The 18,651-nt window shown below is 47.7% G+C and overlaps 1 protein-coding gene across 1 annotated transcript; it reads right to left on the bottom strand.

Moving 5' to 3' along the window:
* Positions 1-7,737: 7,737 nt before the first annotated feature.
* On the bottom strand, positions 7,738-18,375 carry LOC135908568 (uncharacterized). The gene is made up of 5 exons (XM_065440677.1): positions 18,129-18,375; positions 17,339-17,662; positions 11,171-11,377; positions 8,721-8,969; positions 7,738-7,919 (listed from the first exon to the last, which is right to left on the bottom strand). The coding sequence occupies exons 1-5, from the start codon at positions 18,249-18,251 to the stop codon at positions 7,776-7,778; spliced, it is 1,047 nt and encodes a 348-aa protein (XP_065296749.1). The 5' UTR covers positions 18,252-18,375; the 3' UTR covers positions 7,738-7,775.
* Between the last annotated feature and the right edge of the window lie 276 nt (positions 18,376-18,651).

The raw sequence follows: 18,651 nt of genomic DNA, 5'->3' as shown, positions 1-18,651 counted from the left end.
GTGTACTTGGCGTTCTTTGTAACGTCCATTTAGCGGTAATATGTTCAGCTAACCAAACTTATTTCATTTCTTTCTAGCTCCCTTTTAAGGCGAGAGGTATTAACTTCGTTGTGCGAGCGGTTCCTTGTCCTTGCCGTCATCGCTGGTGACGCGTCACGGGAGGGAAGTTGCCCGGATGTGCGGCGCGGAGAGTCGCCGGAGCAAGGGCTTCAGGTAGATGTAGACGTAGGTGTCTCCTGGTGGAGCGAAGCTTTCCTTGCCTATGCTCAGGCTTCCCCACGGGTTTCCTCAGCCCGTCAGTGGGTCGGTTTCTTACCGTGAAAGAGGGCCGACCAAGGAGGAAGTCCAATAGTAAATAATTAGAACACAGTGCTGCAGAATTAAGACAGACACGCAACGTTAACACGAACGCAGACGATGAAGTGCTCCGCCCGCGTCATCGTATTTGTGCTTCATCGTCGGTGATCGTGTTCACGTTTAACTCTGCAGCGCTGTATTCTAACGTAAGATTCCAACTTGTCCCAACGTAAGCGTTAATCAACGTTCGAATAAACTGCGCTGATTCCAGAAATGACAAATTCAAAACCGGGCCGTTCGCAGAGAGAATGTAATCAGCAAAATTGGCCGATCACGGAGAGAATGTCATCAGAACGAGGTATTTCCCGGAGACTGCGCTATCAAAGGTGGTGACCTGTTGGGGGCGCGTCCTTACACCAGTGAGCGATGTGTGTCTTGACAAGGATTGTGATATCGTTTGCAATGCAAGCCGATCGCGCAAGCAGTGCAACCTTCGTAATCCTGACAAGGCTGTCGAATTACATTTTCTCAACTGTACCATGAGTAACTACACCTTCCGTTCCTCTTCCTCCGGGTTCGGCGTCTCACAGAGTAGACGCAGCGGGGTGGCCTTCTTGCACTGGTGTGGTGCAGAAAGGGAAAGCATCACCATCGTCATCATCAGCAGCAGCAGCTTATTTTAGGCCCACTGCAGGACGAAGGACTCTCCCGACGATCTCCAGTTGCTGCTGTACTGCGCCAACCGATTCCTACCTGCGCCTGCGAAATTCCTAATTTCACCCTACCTAGTTTTCCGGCGTCTTCGACTGCGCTTCCCTTCTCCTGGCACCCATTCTGTCACTCTAATGGTCCCCCATTCATCTAATTTATGCATTACTTGTCCTGCCCCTGCAGCTCAATCTTTTCTCTTAATGTCAGAACATCGGCTATCCCCGTTTTTTCTCTAATCCACACCGCTCTCTTCCTGTCTCTTAACATTACTCATCAAGAACACACAAAGGTCAACGGACACATAGCCAGATTCATTCAGCGGGAAGTCTCCACGATAACGTGGGTCAGTTAATTAGGTCGATTCATTGGTGAAGTGCTTGGTCAGAAGCGTTACAGCGTTAAACATGCATCGCTGTTTCATTGTTCTCTGTACACGCGCCTATGGTCACAATGTATTACTCAACACTCACGAAAAGTCACATTAGTCTGCAAGTGATCGCTGCATCAATGAGCCCACCATGAGACCACGTGAACCTGTTTTTTCATTCAAACAACAGGTGTAAAATTGGGAGCATCGTGTTTATTTATGCATAGCATTTAATTCAAACAACTTGAGAAGGCTTCGCTTAACTTAGATTACAAGTGCGTTAAATCAACCGGATTTTTTTTTTCTCTCTTAATGTCCGTGATGGCAAAATGGGGGTGGATGTGAATAGTTTCTATACAACGCTATTACACAGTTACAGCATGATATGTCGTTCGATCGTTCGCTCCGGAGCAACAGATGAGGAAAGAGGACATCCGACCTCAAATTTTGTGATGGTTGTCACTGCTGATGCACTGCCAGGAAACTAAGCTAAGAGCAAGAGACCGCTCTTCCGGCCCTTTGCATCTCCCCTACCCCTGCTTTTTTTCTTCAGCGGCCAAGCCAGGCACGTACCCAGGATTTTTTTTTTTTTTTGGGGGGGGGCCACCACCTCCATCATCATCATCATCATCATTGTCGTCGTCGTCGTCGTCGTCATCATCATCATCATCATCAGCCTGTTTTATGTCCACTGCAGGATGAAGGCCTCTCCCTGCGATCTCCAATTACCCCTGTCCTGCGCCAACCGATTCCAACTAGCGCCCGCGAATTTCCTAATTTCATCGCTCCACCTAGTGTTTTGTCGTCCTCGATTGCGTTTCCCTTCTCTTGGTACCCATTCTGTAACCCTAATGGTCCAACGGTTATCTAACCAGCGCATTACATGACCTGCCCAGCTACAGTTTTTTCCTCTTTATGTCAATTAGAAGATCGTCTATACCCGTTCGCTCTCTGATCCAAACCACTCTCTTTCTCTCTTAACGTTATGCCTAGCAATCTTCGTTCGATCGCTCTTTGCGCGGTCCTTAACTTGCTCTCAAGTCTCTGCCCCATATGTCAGCACTGGCAAAATGCACTGATTGCACACCTTACTTTTCAATAATAATGGAAAGCTTCCAGTCAGGAGCTGGCAATGTCTGCCGTATGAGATCCAACCTATTTTTATTCTTCTCTGAATTTCCTTCCTATGATCAGGGTTCCCTGTGATTAATTGACCTATAGGTAAACATACTCCTTCACAGTCTCTAGTGGCCGACTGGCGATCCTGATCTCTTGTTGTTGTTCCTTTGCCCGGCTATTTATCATTATCTTCGTCTTCTGCATATTAATATTCAACCCCACTCTTACACTCTCTCTGTTAATGTCTCCAATCATTTGTTGTAACTCGTCTGCATTGTTGTTGAATAGAACAATATCATCGGCAAACCGAAGGTTGCTGAGATATTTGCCGTCGATCTTTACTCCCAAGCCTTCCCAGTTTAATAGCTTGAATTCTTCTAAGCGCGCAATGAATAACTTTGGAGAAATTGTGCCTCCCTGTCTGACCCCTTTCTCTATAGGTATCTCCCTGCTTTTCTTTTGTAGAACTAAGGTAGCTGTAGAACCTCTGTAGATATTCTTTCGCGAAGGACGAGTCAGTAAGACGAGAAACTATTTACAGATTATATTTACAAAAACGTTGCAGCGCTGACCGGTTAGATTCACAGCGCGAGCCCAGTTCGTTCTTCCTCCTCTTTTCTGGAGTTATGGCGCCTACGCGCCTCGTTCAAGCAAACAAATACCACACGCATGTAGCAATATTTTCCAAGCTTTTTACGTAAGCGTTCTGTACTCCTTGATTACGTAGTGCCTCTACGATTGCTGGTATCTCTACTGAATCAAATGCCTTTTCGTAATCTATATAAGCCACATAGCGAGGCTTATTGTACTCTGCAGATTTCGCGATAACCTGATTGATGACATGGATGTGATCCAGTGTAAAGTATCTCTTCCTGAAGCCAGCCTGTTCCCTTGGTTGACAAAATCCAGTGTTGCCCTTATTCTATTGGAGATTATTTTGGTTAATATTTTATATAATACTGGGAGCAAGCTAATGGTCCCATAATTGTTCAATTCTTTAACGTCTCCTTTTTTTGTGGATTAGTATAATATCTGCATTCTTCCAGTTTTCTGGGACCCTTGCAGTCGATAGACACTTCGTATAAAGAGCCGCCAGTTTTCCAAGCATTATGTCTCCTCCACGTTTGATTAAATCCACTGTTATTCCACTTTCTCCTCCCGCTCTTCATCGTTTCATGTCTTGCAGGGCCCTTCTGCCCTCATCGCTAGTTGTAGGAGAGTTTCTGTATCCTGTTCATTACTGTTTCTAAGTGAGCTATCGTGACTCCTCTGGGTTCTGTATACAGGTCAGCTTAGAATTTTTCCGCTGCTTTTACTATATCTTCGAGATTGCTGATGATATTATCCTTCTTATCTTTTAGTGCATACATCATTGTTTGTCCTATGCCAGGTTTCTTTTTTACTGATTTCAGGCTGCGTTCATTTTTTACGGCTTCTTCAGTCTTTCTCATGTTATAGTTTCGAATATCAGTTATTTGTTTCGCCTTGTTGATCAGTTTTGACAGCTCCGCGAATTGCGTAACGCTGTGCGGCCGCCAGTCCCATACAACCGCGTAGAGCGCAGGACTCTGCGATTCTAGACGTACTGCGCTCACCGCGAAAGGTTAGAAAAACACCCACATAAGCACAGCAGAGAAGTGGCTACGTGAGGCGGTTCCAAACAAGTAATTGTTCTCCACTTCCGGCGGCGTTTTCTCTACTTCCTTTTTAAATAAAAAGTTGTTGATCCATAAATATTCTCATAAACAACGGTTAACTTATTTATTATTCGCTTTTGCTTGCAGTTTGGTTGTTACCTTGGCTCTCTCCCTTAGTAGATCGCTTAATTTAACTTAACTCCTTGCGATTTTTGTTTCCAGTTGCCAATTGAACGCATCTCGAGTTAATCGCGCGGGTGCGGAATCTATGAAAAAAAAATGGCTGTGGCTTAGGTAAGGTTAAGCCCAGGATGCGAAGCATACTAGCCTTTATTTTAGTTGTTGAACCACTGGTGAACTGCTGTTGCTTGGCTATATTTGGTTCGGCTAGACGAAGAAACAACTCATGCATTACTGCTTCGCCTTCAAGAGTGGAACGCGACAGCGTTCCCGTCGACCCGCCAAGGGGTGTAAGACAATGGGCTACAGGGCAGCGACTACGCGCCCCGCATTGGACGCGGTGAGCGTCGAGCAAAGCAGCGTTCGGCGCGGCAACGAAATGTGCGCCTGAGCAAGAGACGCACGCCTTAGAAACAGCTCGTTTCTAAGGCAACACCGCATTCACTAGAGGCGCTTTTGTACCGCTTTGAAGCATCGTACTCGTGGCTCAGTGGTAGCGTCTCCGTCCCACACTCCGGAGACCCTGGTTCGATTCCCACCCAGCCCGTCTTGCAAGAGTTGAGCCAAAGCCACTTCTCCTCTGTCGTGACGTCACGGTGTCACGTGGTTTCAAGGCGACACCGCCGCGCCTGAGGAGCTGGGTTGAGCTCTCGTAATATGCTTCGCATAAAACTGTCCTTCACATTACAAGAGATGCCGATAACTACCGCCATCTAAAAGGAGTGAAAAAGGCAGCATAATGCTGACCGATGAACAGCTGCCAAGTCTCAACATTGATCTGGCGGCGCTTTAGGAATGTGTGAGGAGTGGTGGCGTGGGCGGGGAGGGGTATGCCACTTGATTTCGGGGGGGGCCCGGGCCCCCCCGGGCCCCCCCCCCCCCCTGAGTACGTGCCTGGGCCAAGCACTTCTGATGCCCCTGCATTTGCTTGCAAAATTAAAATTTCCGAAGTCACTTCAATCGTAACAAAGGTTACGGTCGACGAGGTTACATTGTGATGGCTGCCAGTGCCTAAATCCCTGCACTGCTTTATTCAACAATGCTTAAATTCCCGCTCGACCACTTTACAACCTATCACTCGTTCATGGCCTCGAATTTTAAACTTCACCGCGACGTCCGCTCAAACCTCGACTGCCTCTACGTTGGCGAACAAAGGTTGGTGTTCTCATCCGTGTACTTTCTTTACTTTTCTTTAATGCATCCTTTGTTGAGAATACAAAAGCAAAGCAGAAGGAATGCGCAGATTAAGCGGCGCGTCTAGATTAAAGAAACTACGGTATTTGCGCTAGATTGACTCTCAAGCATGGCAGAGACGTCAAGACTGATTTAAAGTAATGTTACGCAAAGAGGTGAACGTTTTCATTAGTAAAACCTACGCAGAAAGCACAGGCGCATAGGAGCCTCGTGAAGCTTAAGTTTAGGCTCTCGCGCCAGATGAGGTAATGAAACGAACACGTGTCTCTTTTATGTTTTTTTCTTTTTTCGTGCACTCTTAGATCTGCGTGTGGTTGCATAAGCAAGCTTGCCTAGTTGGGAAAGAGACAACAAAAAAAAGAGGAGAAATACGAGGGAAACTTAAGCGTTCTAGTTAAGGCAGCGAAGCGAAATACGGTTAAAATTTCACGCAGAGGGGCGGACATTGGATTAGCTACATCTACAAGAAGACCTGCGTTCTCAAAGCAGCTCAAGCGAGAATATCCTACTGCCTGAAACCAAGATAGAGTAATTCATTAAGACATTTTGATATAAGAGTAATTGATTCTGCACGCTGTCACGTACTTTGAAATTCCTAAGCAAGCAGTTCCGTAGCTAACGTGCGATCGAATAAATTACAATCGCCGTATCGTTAAGGTATGGCAGGACCGCATTGTGGGTTGAAGGAACAAACGTGATTGATTGTTTTTACTCGAGGTTGGCGGGAAGCAGTAGATCTGAGCCCGTCGTGTAGGACAGGTAACTCTAGTACAGGTCTAGCCCAACGAGTGCCGAAGGAAGAAATGCATTCGAGGATATCACATCATCACATCACTATACGAGGAAATTTGAAGTCAGTACGTTACACATATTATCTCACTGCCCATTTTTTACTTGCGAGTGCCTGTCAAATCGGTTCTTATTCCGTCATTTTTGTTCTGCAGATTTTTCTTCTCGTGATCCCAGTCTACTGCGACTACTTCGCTTGGGCACTGAGGCGTATACTCCTTCCAAGAGTCCGAGTGCCATAAACAAATCCTGGTTCCCTCGGTGGCTACTAATCCACCAATTGGTTTCTTCGTGCGAACAGTAAGCGCACAAAGAATGTTTTTCGCATAGCGCTACGAGTACTTGGCCCCTCGAGTCAATGCTATGCCGCAAACGATAAAAATGAGTGACAAAGGTTTCTGCAAGAACTCTCGACACCAGGAGCGGGCGAATATTCATATGCGTATCGAATACTTTTGTCCTTAATAGTATTTCACTTGACAATATTAAATTTCCTTCGACATTCGTTTAATTAAAATTAAATAATGGGGTTTTACGTGCCAAAACCACGATCTGATTATGAGGCATGCCGTAAAGGAAGGCTTCGAAAATTTGGACTACCTGGGGTTCTTTAACGTGCACCTAAATGCAAGTACACGCGTGTTTTGCATTTCGTCGCCATCGAAATGCGGCCACCGTGGCCGGGATTCGATCCCATGACATCGATCCCGATCGCGCAACCTCGCAACCACGGCGGTTTATTCGATTAAGACCGAATGTACTAGACTTTAATAAGAGCCACACACACAGTCCACCCGCTCCTTCAAGTACATGTAAGCCAACGAGAAACTTTGGAGAACGTTTACTTTTTGTTGCTGTTGTCGTCGTCGTCCTCACTGTTGCGTATGCCTGTAGTGGGAGATTGGCCATGCGTTAGGTGGTTAAATTAGGTGCATAAAAACAAGAGAGTTCGTTTGAAAGTTGGAGCTGAAAAATCGAAATTTTTCTTTGTGGGAAAAAAGCAATGAGAACAAGTACGGGCATATAAAAAATCTAATTATGACAAGAAAGCTATGGTGGTGAAGGGGGACGATCAGTCTAACGTGGTAATTGATTTGTTTCAATTGGGTAATTTGTATTGCCAAGCAAACATTTCTGTGACTGAACCCAATAATAAAGGCTGCAAATGACAGGATCACGGGCACTGATAAATTAAGGCCAATATTGCGAAGCGGGATTTCCAGTAATCATTTTCTTATAACAGAAAAACCCTGTTCGTTTTAAACCTTCACAGACTTGCTTCGTCACCTTCCATCTCCATATACACTTAAAAGCAGAAAAATATTAGGTATTCAAATCAAAGCCCTTACTTTCTTTAATATTCATATTCGTTTCGTAAACTTCACTGATCGTACACATATACTTGAAACACAAACGAGCAATACACACAAAATGACACTTGCGTTCACTGTTACTGACGAAATTCGAAAAAGAAAGCTTTATCACGAAATGAGGCAAGCGCGGGCGCATGTCCGGTAGCTGTGGAACATGTTGGAACCTAGCAGACAGAGCTTTTCTGCTGGGTCCACCGTCAGGCACTCGAAATGTCCGTTCTTGTTCACGGCAGAGAATACCGGGAAGTTGACCTGCAACAGTGAAAAGAAAGACCTCCACCTTCAACGTATGGCATTCCTGATAGAAGGCCACATAACGCAAGAGGGCAGGATAGGCAATCAGCCTATCTGAGAGCCAGAACCAGCGCAGCTGATGTAAAGTGAACACACTCTACGTAGAGTAATGCAATAAACTGCGAATTACTGTAGCAGTACCGGAAGTACTACAATAACTCCAAGAGAGGCACGTCCGAGTTTACGCATGCTGTGCGCAGTGGGTCGAAACACCAGAGTCGGAAACTTTTGTTGTCTCGCCGAAGGCCTATTTTCATTCTTGCTTCGTTGACTGCAAGGCATAATAAAAGCCTCGGATAGAAACCTGTAGTTATTAGTTCCTTGCAACGTTTTGTTCCTTGTTTCGGGAACGAATTTCCAACGGTTAAGTGAAATTTATATTCAGGATGCCACAGTAAGCCCACGCCCCCTTTTTTTCTGGATCTGCCAGTGGGCAGAGCCCACTTGCGTTGCTTGCGCGGCCGGGAGTCTTAAAGCTCCTCTGCCGAGCTTCTCGCCCACATGGCCGAAAGCCTTCTGGTCGAGCTTTACTAAGGCCCAATGCATTAAAGTAGTTGCAAAAATCATGCACGACATCCAACTCCATTGCACCAAAAGTACTAAGAAAGTCAACAAGAAGCAAAAAAAAAAGGCTCAGCCAAGTTCCTTCCATATAACAACTTTGACAGCGAAAGTAAAGTGAACGCATACATATAAAAGGAAGAATGCGCGCGCAGCGCCACCTGGGGGAAAGTCCCCGCGGCGTTCATCGACACGTGCCTGGTACTCGCCGCATCGCTGGCCTACGGGGTACTCCCGGCAGCCGGGCGCGTTGTGCTGCACGCAGTCGAGCAGGCACTGCTGCATGCTCTGGAAGAGGCGCAGCCCAATGTTGACGCAGCTGCCCTCCGGGAAGCCCCACTCGACGCAGCTGCCGTTGGCCGGGTAGAACCAGCGCCGCTTGACGTGCTCTCGGCTGCAGGGCACCAGCCGCGCCGGCTCCCGGCACTCGGCGCGAGCGCCCTGACCCTGGTGGAGAGAGCGGTTCGAACCCCCTGCACTTCCCGTGCGATAACAGCGCGGCTTCATGTCACACAGAGATCTCAGCTGCGAATTAAGTTCCCTCAGACTCGTAGCGCACGCCCGCGCCATCAATTAGGGCATACGATGTTTCCAATAACGTCCGCCCTAAAATTTTAATTTCATCCAAGTCGTGGTTTACCTTCGCAATTACCTCGAAGTATGGCTATTATTATTATTATTATTTAACTTTGTTGTGCGCCTGACGCAACCTATACTCTGCCAGGCTTCGATGTCTCTGTGTTTATGACAACCTGAAGCCACGCCACGCACTGGGGTGCTTCAAAGCTCAGGGAGTGCTACAGATTCGCTGCATCAAAGCGGAGCCTGATCAGCTGAGACTAGATTGAGCTATCGATGTTGCTGTGTCTTTCGCACTCTACAAAGCTTGGTAACATAGATGAGGATAGCAATAGGGGCTTGTTGGTACGGCATATCTTATTTTGTTATAGGGCAAGCTTGACACGCACAACAGAAGGCACATCTGACACACACACAGCGTTGTGTGTGTCAGATGTGCCTTCTGTTGTCCGTGTCAAGCTTGCGCTATAACAAAGGTAGCATAGAGTTTCTCACTATATTACCTAGAGGGAAATCTGGCACTGCTGCGCTGCGGTATGCATGAGAATGCCGGTATATTGTGACTTCGGAATGGCATCGTTCTCGGAGAGCCAGGCAAGCACCGTTTCGTCTGTCACAATGATTCATTTTCTACTAAAACTGCAAGTAAAAGGCTGCTTTAGCTTTATTCTTAAACAAAAACATGTATTGTTTAACTATAAGAACTTGTTATTGCATGTACAAATATATATACGTAAAAAGTATCAGCGGGCTACTAAAGTTGGAGAACAGACGACAAGATTCGCGCTCGCTTTGAAACAGTTTGTCGTCTATTCTTACTTTTCTTCCCTAAGTCATGCATTGTAGGTGAGTAAAGATGCAATTTGCGTGAATGGAAACACTTTATGAAGATTTCTTTAAGAACGCGTTATTTGTGTAGCCATATCAACGTTTTAGAAGAAGCCTCTTACAACACCATGCAGCCAGCACAAGCCTCGCAGACACATATACCGTCAATCCCATGACGGCAAAGCGCCCCTTAAGAAACTCCCATAGACGGTGGCGCCAGATCTCCCTCTAGGTGTTATAGTGAGGAACTCTATGGCTTGTAGGGCTCCGACTACGTCACTTCCGCTAAATTTAAGCGAGCGTGAAATGAAATGACCATGGTCACAATCGCCCGCCCCTTTTTCTACTGCAGCTAATCGTGGTATATACAAATCAATTTCCTTTTTCAGGCACACAATAAAAAAAAAATTATGAGGTTTTACGTGCCAAAGCCACTTTCTGATTATGAGGCCCGCCGTAGTGGAGGACTCCGGAAATTTTGGCCACGTGGGGTTGTTTAACGTGCACCTAAATCTAAGTACACCGGTGTTTTCGCCTCCATCGAAATGCGGCCGCCGTGGCCGGGATTCGATCCCGCGACTTCGTGCTCAGCAGCCCAACACCACAGCCCCTGGGCAACCGCGGCGGGTACACAATAAACGGAGCACGTACGAAATCCATACATGAAGTGCGTTTGCTATAAGGCATGACAAAAAAAATTAAAGAACGTCGTTTAGACAAAGGACAGGAGCCACTTTTTTCTTGGTAGACTTGACTGCCACGGCAGGGACGTCAGCGGAAGTAAACTCGAATCACTCGCACACCGCGGTCAATATACGTGGACAAAAAAATGGCTGTGGCTTAGCTAAGGTTAAGCCCAGGATGCGAAGCATACTAGCCTTTATTTTAGCTGTTGAACCACTGTTTAGCCTGGTGAACTGCTGTTGCTTGCCTATATTTGGTTCGGCTAGACGAAGGAACAACTCATGCAGGCGAGCGCACGAGCTGAGACCCGGCTATGTAGCTACGCGGCCGCAAGCGAGCGCACGAGTTGAGCCTCCGCTTTTGCAGCTGTTATGACGTCATATGCTAGCTACGCGGCCGCGCGCGGCGCAGCAAGGAAGAGCGTGGTTGTGCGGCTAGTATGCTTCGAATAAAAGTAAGCGCTAGTGCGTCCTATTTGCGAACTCGCAAACGCTTGACAAACAGACCGACTCTCCAACGCAGCAAACGCGGCGGCGTCTTGAGCGGCGCGTGCTCACCTGGCAGGCGCCGCGGCAGTGGCCCAGCGACCGGAAGCGGTTGGGGCCCTCCAGGCACCCAGGCGGCGGCACGCTCACAGGCGTCAAGCAGCGGCGGCCGTCGAAGAAGAACGTCGGCCACCGACTCGTCTTCCCGGAGCACGGCGTCATGTGGACGGGATCCAGGCAGCGGGGCTCCATCTGCCGCTGTTTGAGGGCCGTCGCCAACTGTGGACGACCATATCGCATATTGCACTCGCATATTCAAGTGCAAAAAAAAAATAACAATAATTAAAGTAAACAAGGTGTGTCTTGAAGGAATACTGCGGAGTGCTCATGCGAGGTGATTCGCGAACCGAAACTTATTTTTCATTAGCGGCCGGCTACTGTAAGGCAGTCATCATCACGCAAATCTCTAAATACGTACAGCACTATTGTGCTAACTCTGGCGGAGCTATACGTAGTTCGCACGAAATTTCACGTCTGCCATTCTCGGAAACAAGACCAGCGCTTCTTATAGGGGAAGAAAACCATGTTAAAGAGCAATCAGTGGCATTGAGATTTGCATCTTCGTGTTTTGAACAGTATTCTCTTCAACAGTGCCTGTTTGGTAAACCTTACAGACATGGTGATTTTTCCAAGCTAGTGTAAATGAAGGTGCTAAAGATGCAGGCTTTGCACCGCGGGCTAAATCGTGTCATGGGTGAACATAAAGTGCCTGTCGACAAATTATATATCCATTGTATGAAGTTGTACGAGTGTTGTGAGGATTGGGAGGTCAATCCCATCGCTCGTAATCAGTTGTCAAGATTGGACTCGGGCATGAATTAGTAGGTAGCTGGCCCATGCCGTCGTCCATCTTATCCACGCTGAGGACGTTGTCGAAGGGAAGGACTGCTTCTCATCGAGAACGTGGAATATGGGTTTATTTACAGTATCTACATCAGGACGTTGCAGTTCATCAGTCTAGCATGACTGCGAAAGAAAGTACACCAAGCAGCCGAACAACAGTGGTTCAGTGGCGTAGCCAGAAATTTTGTTCGGGGGGGGCTACGCCACTGGCCCCATGTGTGTGTGTATATATATATATATATATATATATATATATATATATATATATATATATATATATATATATATATGGGGCCAGTGGCGTCGCCAGAAATTTTGTTGTTGCATTTAAAAGAAAAAGTTTAATTCTAGTGACTACTGGTTTCACGTTTTTTATTTAGGTGGTAAATTATTTATTAAAAATTAGCCAAATCGTAAAACACCGTGACTCAACTATGAAAAATGATATCACAATTCTGTGAATTGCATCTAATACTATATCTACAGCGGAGAAAATAGATATGTTACACATGAATCTCAAAAATATTTAGTATTGTGGAAATACGGCTTTTGCAGAATCCTTGTACACAACGTAACCAATTCACGTAAGATACAAATTGACACACCAAACTTGTCCGCTTTGACTGTTATAATAGATGCCGTTTACAGAACCACAATGTCTGTTATTCATGCATAGCTATTAGTTTGTAAACGTCGTGCTTCTATATTTTCAAACTTTCGAATTTTTCAAAATATTTTAAACAACATTCAGGCCCTAAATCGAAGTTTTGTTTCCAAGAGAACCAGGATTTAACTTTCTCTCTCAAATGCAACGAATTTCAATAAAAGCGATTAGCAGGATTATCTAAGAAAAGGGTTTCTGCGTTTTACAAGTATTTGAATAGGCCGCGTCGGATAGGGCCCGAGCTAAAGCTTCCTCTTAAACAATTTGTCAAGGGATCAAATCCATGAATAATAACTGCATTGTCATTGCCAAAGATGCTGCAAACGAATTCTTGAAAGCTACGCTCTGTAAATGCAAGTAAAATATGTATTTTTTCATAAAACTTTATACTCGTATGTTGCCCCAAAATGCAGAAGTCGCAAGGTGACAGGTCTGAGCTGTATGGCGGATGCTGCAGCGTTTCCCACTTGAACTTTGCCAGTTTTGTATTAACCACATAAGCGACGTGGGGACAGGCATTGTCGTGGAACAAGATGACCCCATTCGTCAATTTTCCACGTTGTTCGTTCTTGATTGCGACACTGCCATTCTGGCGTTTCACAATATCGGAAACAATTGATAGCTTCTCAAGATTTAGCAAATTCTATCAGTAATGGACCCTGACGACCGAAAGAAAACTCAACAACGCCTTTCCAGCGGAAATGATGGCCTTTGAGTTCGTTGGGCGTGGTAAATTCGAATGTTTCCACTGTAAGCTTTGCCGTCGTGTTTCAGGCTCGTAGTAGTGGCACCAAGGTTCGTCCCCGATCATAATTGCAAACATGAAGTCGTCATCGTCAAGGCAGCACGAAACTTCTCCGTCTTCTCGCTATGGATCAAAATCTTGGGGATCGATTGCGTACCAAAGAGCCGATAACCGAGAAGCTCATGAATTAAGGCGTGAACCGAACCGTGGCTGATGTTCAAATGGTCTGCGAGTTCATCGATGCTTATCCTCCGTTCTTGTTTCATCAGCTCATGAACCTTTGAAATTGTGTGGGGGGTGATTGCACGATGGTTTTGGCCCGGTCTTGAAATGTCTTTACGTCCTTTAAACCTTTTGCTCCAACGCTTCACAGTGGTCAATGAAATGCCGTGTTCAACGTAAACGGCAGCCATACGGCGATTAATTTCTGTTTCGGAAACACCTTTAGCTGTCAAAAACTTCGCGACACCGAGCTGTTCAACTTTTGAAGTGTCCATTATGTGACGCAACCATATTCAACCCAGTGTATGAGAGCATTAAACAACATTTATCTTCACACCTGCGTGTCACTTTTGTAAATGAGACATGCCGTTCTCCTACGCGCATGCCTCGCAGATAATGAACCGAACCATTATTGCGCGGTGAGGGTAGGCGCACTTTCATTTGACTCGCCCTCGTACATTAGAAATGCAAAGATACAATGGGATATACAAATGTGAAAATCCGGCTTGATAAAGCACAAAGAAGTGTCACTGGAAACGTAGTTCACTGCATGTATACACAAAACATCGCAACAAGATATTTAAGTATACGTATAAGTCTCCAATGAGTCTATGTATGTAAGAAAAAGTAACTGGATGTAATGCGTCAAACAAGGCAAATAAACATGTTGCACAATCATAGATTCACAGAATCCTAGATTCCGCCCCCATTCCATCCACTCCCCCCGATGTATTGCGCGCGACGGAAGGCGGCGCGCTTGCTCCCCGCTTTTCTCCTTTGCGCACACAAGACTGAGCCACCATCGTCGGCTCAACCATTCCACCTCCCCCCCTACGCTTTCACTCGCACATACAGCATGCAGCGCGTGGTCACGATTTTATCACCCTTGGACTTTACACGAAACATGACGGTGACGGCGACGGCAGGAATGCGCCTGGAGTGTCCATATAATTGCTTTCGCAATAATATAATAAGCGTATCCGGCAACTGAAACGTCCCGTCGCCCATTACTTTCCGCAAAAGAAGTATCAAAATCGAACTTTCACCATGCGACAATTCGCTGCGCCGCAACAATGTATTTTTTTTTCTGTGGGACGGAGGCACCGAAATGGAAAAAAAATACGCATAGGGAAGTATGTTGGCCAGAATCGAATGCCTACATAGGGCACCTAATGGGGCTACAGAATAATTACCGAAGAAAACATGAGACGATTGGCCCACTCAGAACCATACGCATATTGCTCAGTATCCTACACCGGCGAAACAAGACTTTCCGGAAAGGTTCCGCTCAAGGAACGCGGTGCAATCCTTCGAGTCCCCACAGTGATGGCGGCGAGCGACCATTGTTTTTTTTTTCTCGTCTGCTAGCCAGAAAGCTTCCAAAACTCTGTGAGGTGAAAATCCCCTCGGCCAGAGCAAACCGAACGCCCACCGAAGTGCACCGCGCGGTAGTCGGGGCCATACGAGAAAAACATATGCGCTCTGGCTCGCTCTGGCAGTCCGCGGGTAGGGTAGCGAGAACAAAAAGAATTGAAGAGGCTCAATGTGTTCTCGGCGAATAAAAGTCAAAGTAGAAAAAATAAATAAGAACATAGTTACTTTGGCTGGCTTTAGTGTCTTGACATGGTTGTTCTGGCGTAGGTTAAAAAATTGTTGATATCTTTTTATGTGACATGACGGCAAAAATGAACCACCCCAACACATCGTCTCATTGGACCTCGCTGCGTGCTTTGTCAACTCATCTGCTAGTGTGTTGATTTGGCTTGTCTCGTTGTATGTTCCGATGTAAGACTTTAGAAAAGTCAATGGACCGTTGGCGTCAAATGTTTATAACAACATTAAACCCACAAAGTTCCGCAATTGAAAATTTAAAGCACAACTTTGGAAATGTCAATGCACGTTTCACATCAAGAGCTTATGAGATTTATACCCATAAAGTTTCGCAATTGATATCCATGCGCTCCATAGATTCCGTGGCCTCAGTGAGATGCCGCGGCGAGCCCGCTCACCATCAAAGCGCCCTTGAAACATTGTGCTCGGATGGGACTGCTTGGCGTTATGTGACTGCCGGTGTACGGGCGTTGCCACGAAATCCAGCCCGAGTTCGCAATCTTCGCGGTTAAATGTCTTTTCGAGCGTCAAAAAGACATTCTAGACAAAGTCCAGAGTGATTTCCGGCGCCGGGGGTCGCTTTGGTCGGCGGTGCATGGACAGCACGAAAAAATTTCGGGGGGGGCTGAAGCCCCATAAGCCCCCCCCCCCCTGGCTACGCCCCTGCAGTGGTTTATAAACACTCGGCCCTCGATCCCAAGGTGAGGGAAACGTCCGACCAGTCATCGTAAACGAGTAGCCTCGCTGCCGGAGAGACACACACACACTCACATACACACTTCCGCACAGGTTCACGGCCCCCACCTACGTCAGACGGTCTTCGCAAAGCTCGGGGCTTACGTCAGGAAAAGCGCCTTTTATTCCCCCAGCTGACCCCCGCAGCGCGGCCGCCGGTTGTCCATTGTCTTGCGTCTTGAACCGCGCGTGGGAAGGGGTCTCCAACTACGTTCCCTCGGGCACTCCCCCGCTCGCGGCAGACCAGGTCGGCGGTGGCGTGTGCAGTCATAAAGCCTGGTTCGGCGAGCTCATCTCGGCTCCCGCGACGGAGAGGCGAGGACGCGGCATTGTCCTCCGCACACAGTAGAGTTAGTGACGCCGTTTGGCTAGAGCGTAACGGTGTGACTTTCCAAGAAAAGTTGACGCCGCTGTCGCAACTGGCTGGCAAAACTCGCACCTCAGAAGGCCGTTCTTAACAGTGTGAACAGGCCACAGGCCGCTAGAGCTGTTGTAGGCGTACGACCTGCATGGTTGCTTTCATCGGTAGTGTAGTGGGCCGGGTGAAAATGTTTCCGTAAATAAAGAAAGGACGAACAGGAAAAAAAGAACGGACGATGCACTGTCCGTTTTCTTCTTCTCGTCCTATTCCATGAACTGAATTAACTTCAACACGTGCAACCGGCCCAAGTTAGTACTTTTTTGCAGTTCATACTGTCGTAATCTCCCTCAAGGACGTCGCCGCGCTGACAGTCTGCAGTCTGTCAGTTTCGGCTTCACGCGAGCAAACCTGTGCAGCTCTGTAAAATGCACCTGTAAATACTCCCGTCGATTCAAGAGCTCACCATCCGGTGCCTGGAGCTGTTTTTTTTTTCGGCAACATGCGATCATGTCCCTCGAGCTTCCGTGCTTCACGCGGTATCTTTATATAAATGCATGTGGCACCTAATGCTACTAGCTGATTACTTAGCCACTTTTCAAACTCCACCGTGAATCTCCGCGAAGCCTGAGTCCTTTTCTTTGATTACCGCCACAGTCGGCTAAATTCCTTCGCACGCGTCGCCAAGCAACCGACAACCAAGTATGGTAATGGTTCAGCTTGACTTCCCGAGATTGAAAGCGCTCGAACGAGATCCCGCGGATCGCGGATGTGCGCGCGAGGTCGTCGCGTCGGCTCATCTTCAGCAGGGTATACATATAGCTTATGCTGCACTTCTACATCCAGGCTGCTGGAGATAAACCGGAAATAAGCAGATCGGATTTAACGCTCAGCCTTTCACTTCGCGCTGCTATATAGTCCGCGACGACTTCAGCGCAAGCCGTCGATCCCTGACGTGCGAGACCTCGGTCGCGCATACTTGAAGAGGAACTCGAAACCCACCGTGTCGTTGCCGCTGTCATCTTCGCTGGCCGCAAGCTGCGTGTAGGTGCCGATGTCCGCGGGCTCTCCGCTTTCCGCGACGGTGGCTGGCATCGCGCCCGCAGGCCGCGAAGGTGCCGCCGACTCGGCCGGCGGGGCCCGCTCCACTGCTGGCGCCGCTTGCACCGGCGGCGCGGCGGCCGCCGGCATCGACAGGTAATCCTCCTCCTGCGGCTCCGTGCTCGTCGTCTCGGCCGTGAACGCCGGGGTCCCGTTCATGTGCACCAGATTCAGCGCAAGCGCGCATCCGAGCACCGCCACCGCAGAGACCAGGAGCACGATAACCTGTCCGCCGAACCATTGATCGCGCTGTTTCAGCGTTACCGGGAACGAAAACTCAAGAAGTAGCGCCGGTAGTGACGTTGGTGACATCGGATGACGCTGTGTTTAGTGAACCAGGAATGAGCAATGTTCTCCTGTATTGTTATTGCAACGAAAACAGCAAGTATCGTGGGAATTTTTCATCGCTGCGAAAACCTTTATGCCAAGGATAACTATATACAGAACGTAATAAGGGGACCGCGTGGCTTAGTTGAACTGTCATTTGGCAGTCTCCTTTTTCCACGTCCAAAGGCACGCTGCACTTGAAGCGTGTTTTGAACCGATCTAATTGATTATTTCTGGCATTATTTAGGAATGGCGGCCTCGTGATACGTATTTCTGTGTCACCGTGTGTCAGTACGCTCTGTAGTCCTTTAAACAGCCTATAAACTGATCCGGCGTCGCTGTTTAGCGTGTCCGAGATTCTCACCTTCTTGCTGGTCAGGTGGAAGCCGACGGACGACGTAGTGGGCAAGCTTTCCATTTGCACACGCCTGGGAGAGTCCTCCTCCGCGATCAGCTGCTGTTGCTCTATTACAGTGCCTAGCTCCATGGCGCGGTATCACTTGTCGAGGATCGGCGCTGTTCGCGACGTGTCCAGTATACGCAAGATGGCTACAGCATCTAACGGCAGCAACGGATGGCACGTGGATTCCACGCCCGTGCTTCGACCACCCAACAGCTCGCGCCGGCGTGCACGCTTGCCAGCATTTTTCTTCGTCTTCGGCGTAGGAGCACGAAAGTTTACCACGATGGAAGGAAGGAAATCAACTTTATTCAGGTCCTGCAGGCCACGAGAGCTTTGGGCTCTCATGGAGTGGGCGTCTCCCACGACGGAACCGGGAGGTTGAGTTTCCTGGCGGCGTCGTGGACCTGCTGGACGGCCCAGCGTTGGAGAGCGAGTTCTTCACTCCGGATTGCTTCTTCAAACTTGCGCTTGTCCTGTTCGTAGT

The sequence above is a fragment of the Dermacentor albipictus genome, chromosome 1, assembly GCF_038994185.2.
Source record: "Dermacentor albipictus isolate Rhodes 1998 colony chromosome 1, USDA_Dalb.pri_finalv2, whole genome shotgun sequence".
Classification (NCBI taxonomy): domain Eukaryota; kingdom Metazoa; phylum Arthropoda; class Arachnida; order Ixodida; family Ixodidae; genus Dermacentor; species Dermacentor albipictus.
The sequence above is the reverse complement of the archived record's forward strand: the minus strand, read 5'-3'. Positions and strand labels throughout refer to the sequence as shown.

Coding starts and splice junctions, on each gene's coding strand:
- LOC135908568 (XM_065440677.1), bottom strand. CDS start 18,251: ATGGAGCTAGGCACTGTAATAGAGCAACAGCAGCTGATCGCGGAGGAG. Junction 11,378..17,338: donor ATGACAGCGGCAACGACACG/GTGGGTTTCGAG, acceptor GGTCGTCCACAG/TTGGCGACGGCCCTCAAACA. Junction 8,970..11,170: donor ACTGCCGCGGCGCCTGCCAG/GTGAGCACGCGC, acceptor TCTCTCCACCAG/GGTCAGGGCGCTCGCGCCGA.